The 7,895-nt window shown below is 61.5% G+C and overlaps 1 protein-coding gene across 2 annotated transcripts; it reads left to right on the forward strand.

The window, feature by feature from the left end:
• The first annotated feature begins 2,356 nt into the window (after positions 1 to 2,356).
• On the forward strand, positions 2,357 to 5,150 carry GBX2 (gastrulation brain homeobox 2). Of its 2 annotated transcripts, XM_030861090.2 has the most exons (3): positions 2,357 to 3,004; positions 3,307 to 3,327; positions 4,043 to 4,259. In XM_030861090.2, exons 1-3 carry the CDS (start codon positions 2,478 to 2,480, stop codon positions 4,149 to 4,151), a joined length of 657 nt encoding a protein of 218 aa, XP_030716950.1. In that variant the 5' UTR covers positions 2,357 to 2,477; the 3' UTR covers positions 4,152 to 4,259. The 2 variants fall into 2 exon arrangements, with proteins under 2 accessions (XP_030716950.1, XP_030716198.1); XM_030860338.2 differs by lacking the exon at positions 3,307 to 3,327 and having other exon boundaries at positions 2,357 to 3,000; positions 4,043 to 5,150.
• The last annotated feature ends 2,745 nt before the right edge of the window (positions 5,151 to 7,895 follow it).

Below are 7,895 nucleotides of genomic sequence, written 5' to 3' on the forward strand. Positions count from 1 at the left end.
CGTTTTTTTTTTCTTTAGTATTCAAAAAGCAAGGTAACCCTGCCCAAGACGGTGTGACTGTAACTATCTCATAATGAGAGGGAGTATTTATTATGCTCATAAAGAAACCAGACTTTTGCCCTGGGCTTCGATTTTTTTTTTTCTTTTCCTTTTCTTCTTGTGCTTCCTTTGCAGGAGTGGAGAAAGAGGGATAGCGCTTACAGAGCCCACAGACGTCTCCTTCCCCATGGATCCCAACGGGAATTCATTTCCCCTCACGCCGCCTAAGCCACCTCGGGGTCTGGGCGTGAAGGGAGTGGAGGCAATACAGGCAGCGTCCTAATGAATTCCTTTCAAACCGCCTGCGGCCGGAGCCATCTATTACTGCGGCCTGGAGTGGGGAAAAACGCTGGAGACGCCTTTGTCCTGGTGGGGGGGCTGGGGGAGGAGGCGAGGAGAGGGAGGGCGGCTGGCGGCAGGGACAGCGAGTTTTCTCAGCCCTCCGGGGCGCCGAGGATGCACCCTCCCCTCGCTCCTCCAGGGCCCGTTGGGTGGGCAGTGGGTCCTCGGCCAGACTCCCGGCTGAGGAGGTGGTCCAGGATTAAGACGTCCCCCAGGGGGCCTTCGGGTTAAAGCCAGAGAAAGAAGAAGAGCGAGAAAGAAGAGCTTCAAAGAATCAGGTCGATAAATTCATAAAGATCGATTTATCTTTATCTCCCAATTAAATGTGCTTGTAAGTGATACACAGCACACGTCCAACACGGGCCAACTCCCCGACCACTAGCTCCTTGGAGTGAGCTGATTTTTAATGACCGGCGTAACAGTGCTCTTCTCTCCTCTCCTCCCGAGTCCAGTGCTTGTCGGCCGTTCCGGGCGAACGTCTAGACCCAGGAAGTTGGAGCCGAGGCCCTGGAGGCGCGTGGAAGCCCCGCGCGCGCTGGCGCGCTTTGCACGGTCTGCCCTTGCCACGAAAGGATTCCATTTTAAAAGGGAATACAAGAGCTGAAAGTTTTGTTTTTATCATGGTGAAGGGGATAAGAACATTCCTAACACTCACCCCATCCCCGCCAATTCCCTTACTCCCAAATTCTGGGTTTTTACCACTGTCGAGACGGGGGAAACATCTTGAGGGAATCGGCTCCATCCTGCAGTAGGCAAAGGGGAACCGCGCACCCTCGAGTCCTCGCGCTGGAAACCTGGCGGCGGCGCCGGGGTGAGCGCTCCCTCCGTTCTCAACGTGCTTAATTAGCGCCTATTTACAAAACGCAGCATTTATTTGCGCAAACATCATAAAGCTTTCATCAGGATAATCTCACGTTATACAAACTGGAGGCACAGCAACTCCCCCCTTCCTCCCCGAGGATGGAGCAGATAAAGGACTCGCTTTATTATCATAATTATCGTGGCTGTTATTTTGGTGCGCAGGCAAAGTGTGTAAATAGGTGCGATGATTAAGAATGTCATGAAAAATGAGGAGGGATCGCTCACTGGAGGGCCCAGCTCGGGATGGGGGCATCAGCAGCCTCCCCACGGCGCCGGGAACGCGGGGGCGCCTCGAGCAACCCGGCGGGTTCCCTGCGGCGGGCAGGGGCTGCTAGCTCCCGGCCGGCGCCCTAGAGGCGGACCTGGAGGGGCAGGACCTTGCCCCCAACTCCGGGAACCTCGCCCGGACCCCGGGAGCAGCAGCAGCAGCACGCCGCAGGTTTGCTCCAAAGCATGTACCAAAGAAATAAAATGCCCGCGGTTTAGACGCGGCCGTCGCTAGACCCGAAAGCCGCCCTTGGAGGCGGCCTCGTTGAGGCTGCCGAGCCCCGAGTTTCGAGCCTAGGAGGTGCCAATGGCCCCTTTCAAGTTTGCGCGGCGCGGGCCAAGCGCACGAGCTCCGGCTCTCTGGGCCGCGCGCTGCGCTCGCGGCGTCCACAGCCTGCTCTCGGCCAGCCCTGGTGGAAGGGGCGGAGCCCCACTTTAGCCCCGCCCACTCCTGGCGCAGCCAATAGGCGGCGGCTCCCGGCCCCACGTGAGGGGAGCCCGGCCGGGCAGCAGGCAAAATGTGAATGAGAAAGAGGAGCGCGATTTAAAGGTGCTGGCGGCGCCCGCCGAAGACAAGTGCGCCAGCTTCGCGCGCTCCCCTGCGGCCCGCAGGAGGCGACCGACAGCCAGACAGACAGACGGACGCGCAGACGGCTGCGAGCCCGGGCCGAGGGCCGCGGAAGCGACGCGCGCGGGCTCCGACGGGCAAACGGCGGGCGGCAGCTCCAGAGAGCCCGCGGGGCCCGGGCGCCCGCTCCACTCCGGGGCGCACGGCCTCACCCGCCCACCGCCCGCACCAGCTCCCGCCAGGCATGCAGCGGGCCCAGGACTGAGGGGTATCTGCTCTCCGGGTCCCGCTCGGCCCCTGCCCGGTGCACCAAGTTGTGCTCCCGGCGCCTGGCGGGCTTCCCGGTGGCGGCGCGGCGCGGGGACTTTTCGCCTCTCGCGGGCCTCTCCCGAGCGCGTCTATGAGCGCAGCGTTCCCGCCGTCGCTGATGATGATGCAGCGCCCGCTGGGGAGTAGTACCGCCTTCAGCATAGACTCGCTGATCGGCAGCCCGCCGCAGCCCAGCCCCGGCCATTTCGTCTACACTGGCTACCCTATGTTCATGCCCTACCGGCCGGTGGTGCTGCCGCCGCCGCCGCCGCCGCCGCCCGCGCTGCCCCAGGCCGCGCTGCAACCGGCGCTGCCGCCCGCGCACCCTCACCACCAGATCCCCAGCCTGCCCACCAGCTTCTGCTCCAGCTTGGCGCAGGGCATGGCGCTCACCTCCACGCTCATGGCCACGCTGCCCGGCGGCTTCTCCGCGTCTCCCCAGCACCAGGAGGCGGCGGCTGCCCGGAAGTTCGCGCCGCAGCCGCTGCCTGGCGGTGGCAACTTCGACAAGGCGGAGGCGCTGCAAGCCGACGCGGAGGATGGCAAAGGCTTCTTGGCCAAGGAGGGCTCGCTGCTTGCCTTCTCCGCGGCCGAGGCTGTGCAGGCGTCGCTCGGTGAGTCGGCGGCGCGCGCGACCCGGGCGGGAGGGCGCGGGGGCGCGCCAGCTCCGTGTTCCCGCGGGGACCGAGGGGATGAGGCCGAGCCCCCGCCCGCCCCTCGCCCCGGATCCACCGGCCCGAGGAGCCGGAGGATGCAGCGGAGCTGCGCGGCGGGGCCTCCGGAGGGCATTTAGAGCCACGCAACAAGCGCGGGGGCGGGGGGGCGGAGTGCGCATTCAGAGCCCCAGGCCAGCTGCTGCTCTGAGCGGCGAATTTATCTGCCGGCCAGTTTGGCCGAGTCTTGCACTCCCCCATCTCCAGCGCTGTGACCTGGGATCCCGGGTAGGTTTCGGCCTTTGGGGAGGGGAGTTGGGCTGCGCGACTTCGCAGGGAGGGTGCCGAAGGGCGTCCAGACCTATTAAACCCCTTTACCAGGCTTGCTGCTTGCCTGGGAGAATCGGATTCCTAGGAGGCTGTGCGTCCGCATGTGTGTGCTGGGGTGTCCGGTGGGAACTTCTTCTAAGGCTACAAAACTTCCCTTTGACCAACATCATCTGTCTCAAAACCCGACATGGTCTGGGATCTGCACCTCCCTGGGCACTCACTCTGGCTGTGATGAAATTGAAGTTCACAGAATTTTGGCGGCGGCGGCGGCGGCGGCGGGGAGGGAGGTGGGCGGGCAGGATGAATCGTGAACTCCCCCTCAGTCCTCACCCAGCCCCCACCCCGGGGACAAAGAGGACGCTCTCTTGGGCCTCACGCCTCCTGTTACTTCTGCCTTAAGCTGCGGGAGGCTGGGAGGGTGCAGAGGAGGCCTGGTGGCCCCTTGAGTGATGGTTCTGGGCAAAGGGCCGTCGCCTGTACTGTCTCCTCCTCTCCCTTGAGCTTTCTCACGCCCCCCCCCCTTCTCTACCCCTCAAAGGCCAGGAAGTCACAATGTGTTAATGTCACAGAAAGACAATCCGCTAAGGGGGGAAAATGCCCGAGGGACGGTGGGAAAGGGAAAGGAAGGCCAGTGTGCGAAATGTAATAAAACGCCGTTTGGTTTTGCTTTCAGTCGGGGCTGTCAGAGGGCAAGGGAAAGACGAGTCAAAGGTGGAAGACGACCCGAAGGGCAAGGAGGAGAGTTTCTCGCTGGAGAGCGATCTGGACTACAGCTCGGATGACAATCTGACTGGCCAGGCGGCTCACAAGGAGGAAGACCCCGGCCACGCGCTGGAGGAGACCCCGCCGAGCGGCGGCGGCGCGGGCAGCACCACGTCCACGGGCAAGAACCGGCGGCGGCGGACTGCCTTCACCAGCGAGCAGCTCCTCGAGCTAGAGAAGGAGTTCCACTGCAAAAAGTACCTCTCGCTGACCGAGCGCTCACAGATCGCTCACGCCCTCAAACTCAGCGAGGTGCAGGTGAAAATCTGGTTCCAGAACCGCCGGGCCAAGTGGAAACGGGTGAAAGCTGGCAATGCCAATTCCAAGACAGGGGAGCCCTCCAGGAACCCCAAGATCGTTGTCCCCATCCCCGTCCACGTCAGCAGGTTCGCCATTAGAAGTCAGCATCAGCAGCTGGAGCAGGCCCGCCCCTGAGGGCCCAGGGAGGGCTAGGGCCTGGACCACCGTGGAGAAGCCACAGTGCCCGAGGGAACCCATGGTGGACTCCACCGTGTCTGAGGCAAAACTCAAAGTCACCCCCCAACTTTGGACATCCCCAGCAAATTGAGAGTATATTCATGAAACAGGCTTGAAAGACTGCTTTTGAAGGGGCCACAGCTACACCTGAAGACACACTAAATATTTATTATACTACCCTACTTTGTACATTAGATGTCTATATAGACTGGATCTCAGCTGCTGTATTTTGAAAGTTATAGGACCCAACTACCCAGTAATGTCCTCCAGCCACATTCCAGAAGAGAACAAAACCTCTGCTGTAACCTGCCACGCACAGCAGCCACTTTTCCATACTTTTCCAAAGGTAAACATCACATGCAGGAACGAACACTGGGGTCTCCATTTCTTTTTGTTTCTATTCTGGCGTTTTTAGTTGACTGAAAAGCAGACGTTTTGGGGCAGCCTGGAAATTCGCTTTGCTTTGGTTTTGCCTGGCTTTCTTTCCTGGGGTTGCATATCCTATGAGCCATGTCTGAAGCACGTCTCCGTTGTGTTTAATTTATTTCAATGTAGCTTATTTTCGTATAAGTTATGACATTAAAACAATCTCAGTCTTGTGAATAATAAAAAGGAGAGAGAGAGGGAAAGACCAATTCTTGGGTCTCATAAGTTTGTCCAGATTTGACTGCTTAGAGGGAACCGCCTGCCGGCGTGTGGCCAGGCAGCTGGTCTGAGACCAGTACTGGATGAACACCCCGTGTCCAGGGCCTCCTCAAGCCGGCCGGACGTGAGCCGCACAGCACCTCACCAGGTTTGAAATAGGCCAGCAAGAGCTCCAACTGGGTTATCAATTTGAGCAAAGCTAATTTTCACCTTAGAAATCTAACATCTTCCCCTCTGCTCAGCCTAACCAGTACCTAGGAGGCTGGCAAACTTTGGCCAGAGGAGGTGGGCGCCGGAGGAGGGAAAGTGAATGCGGGTATGGGTGGCTTTGCACAAACTCCTGATTCTCTAAATCGACGACAGCCGGGGAGGGAATGCGTTTCCTTACAAACATCCCGGACCCGAAAAGAAGCGGTGCTCGCTCGCGGGGCAGGGCCGAGCGCTCATAAATCAGCCTCCGGGCGTGATCTTCCGACGGGAGTAGAAACCCGACTAGCCGAGCTGGGCTTTGCGGCAGTGCTCAGCTCGGAGGCGGAGGCGGGCTGTGAACGCCCGCGGGCCGGGCACCTCCCTCTCCGGGCGGGGTCGGAGCGGGGCGGGACCCGACCACCGCCCCACCCCGAGGAACGCCGGCCAGCTGGGGGGGCCGGTCCGCGGGGCTGGGGGTGAGAGCTGGGCACCTCCCCCTCCTCGGGGTGGGGGGCGCGGCCAGCAGGGCGCGGGAGGGGCGTGTCAGGATTCCCAATCCCGCTCCCCGACCACCGCAGACCGCGCCCCCCGAGCCCGGCCAGTTCCGCGCGCTGCTCCTTTCCCGACCCGAAGCGCCCAGCCGGACGCGAGCGGCCAGGCCTTCCGGAGATTGCCGCGGACAGGCCGCGGGTGACCCAGGGGCGCGGTGCCAGAGCCCTCGCGGCCACCAAACCAGCAGCCCGAAGAGCGAAGAGAAGCCGGCGGCTTCGCCAGCCTCAGCCTTCAGAATGGAGGCCGGGGAACGGATTGCGAAGCAGCCGCGCGCCTCACTCACCGCAGTTCTCGGTCCTAGAAGGCGAAATCTGTCGCCGTGGGTCAATACTAATATTGACTTAATTTATACGGCTTACGACCCGTCACCTCTGCGCGGAGGAGGGGCATTGGGGACCGAGGTTTCAGCCCGAACTTCAGGCGCAAAGTGAGGGCCGGGCGCGACCGAGACACCGATTTCCGCCGCGTTCCCAAGATTTCCAGGGACAGAAGATGGCCCGGGCTTGGTTTTTGAGCACAGTGATACTGAGTGGCCGTTCCTCCGAGGGCCTCAGTCCGCTCTGCGGGGAGCGGAGAGCTGTGGAGGCTCCTTGCTGCCCCCCACCCAGCGCCCTGGGGCCTGAGGTGGGAGATGCGCCCGGGCCGCTCCCTGCACGGCGCACGGTCCCCAAGGCCCAGCCACTCCCGCCGATGCCGCCGGTAGCCCGCCAGTGATCGCGCCCGGGTCGCCTGTTGGCGTCATCTGCTCGCGGCAGGTCCGCACTGGCCACTGGCCGCCGCCGCCGCAGCAGCAGCAATGGAGGCCCGTGGAGACGCCGTCCCCGCCCCCCATACCCGGGCCTCTCCATCCCCAGGCCGGATATGTGCCCCTGGCGGAACCGCGGCCGGTGGCGCAGAGTCCGGGCCTGAGGATCTGGGGGGGCTGCGGCCTCCGCGGCGGGGACGCCCCCACCTGGCGCTCCGGGTCTGGGGAAGGAACCCCGGGTGTTGAGAGCAGGGCACTCCCCGCAGATCCTGGCGTGCCCCCCCATCCCATGTACCCTTGCACCATAACAGGTGTAACCCCTACCCACATTCTCCAAAAGCCCACGGTAGGGATGGAAGGCACAGAGTGGAGGGGCCCAAAGCCTTGGCTTCAGAAACCTTGGGGGGAAAGTGAAGCTCCCTAGCAGGGAGGGGGGTGCCTTCAGGGAACCTCATGGTGGGACTCAAGCTCCCAGACCCACCCCAGCTGCGCTGGTCCTTGGCCTTTGGAAGCAGGAGGAGTAGAGGGCCTGGGGCTACCCTAGCCTGGTGGACACCGCGGCACCGGCCACCGCTGGGCCCCCCTGCCCTCTCTGGGCTCCGTCTCCCTCCTCCCCAACCTCCGAACACCGGGCGGCCCTGAGAGCCCAGCGCGGAGGCCCAGGCCCGAGAGACAGGCCGAGGGGAGGAAGATAAACAAGCGGCGCTTGATGGCCGCCGTCATCATGGCCGTCATCATGGCTTTCATTTGGCTGCCTAATGAGTCACATCACAGGCAGAGAGAAAAATTGTCAATCGCCCGGGCCCTAATGAATTTTTTTGCAAATTGTAATCAAGCCAGGCCGTCTCAGCTGGCTGATTAATGAGACCCACGAGGCTCGGCCAGCACCTCAGCTTTTTATTCCATCCCGTCCTCTCTGCACTAAATTAACAGCAACTTGTCTGCGCTTCAAATTAACTCCCGATGATTAATTCTGATGGGGGGGCCTGAAGAATAGCTTGTTCTAATAGGCTCTGGCCTGAGATGCTGTTGGAAATTAATACACTTCCCCTTTGGCTGCCGGCTTTAATCCAAGGTTGGGTTTTGACATCACTATATTTGTTGTTACAATAAATCCCACTTACATCTGCAGATCAAATAATTACGCTTGGGAGCG

This window comes from Globicephala melas, chromosome 7 (genome assembly GCF_963455315.2).
Source record: "Globicephala melas chromosome 7, mGloMel1.2, whole genome shotgun sequence".
NCBI classification, from domain to species: Eukaryota; Metazoa; Chordata; class Mammalia; order Artiodactyla; family Delphinidae; genus Globicephala; species Globicephala melas.

Bases quoted from the DNA above. Each gene is read 5' to 3' on its own strand.
- GBX2 (XM_030860338.2), top strand. From the start codon at position 2,478: ATGAGCGCAGCGTTCCCGCCGTCGCTGATGATGATGCAGCGCCCGCTG. The intron at 3,001-4,042 runs GTGAGTCGGCGG...TTTTGCTTTCAG, and splicing joins GGCTGTGCAGGCGTCGCTCG to TCGGGGCTGTCAGAGGGCAA.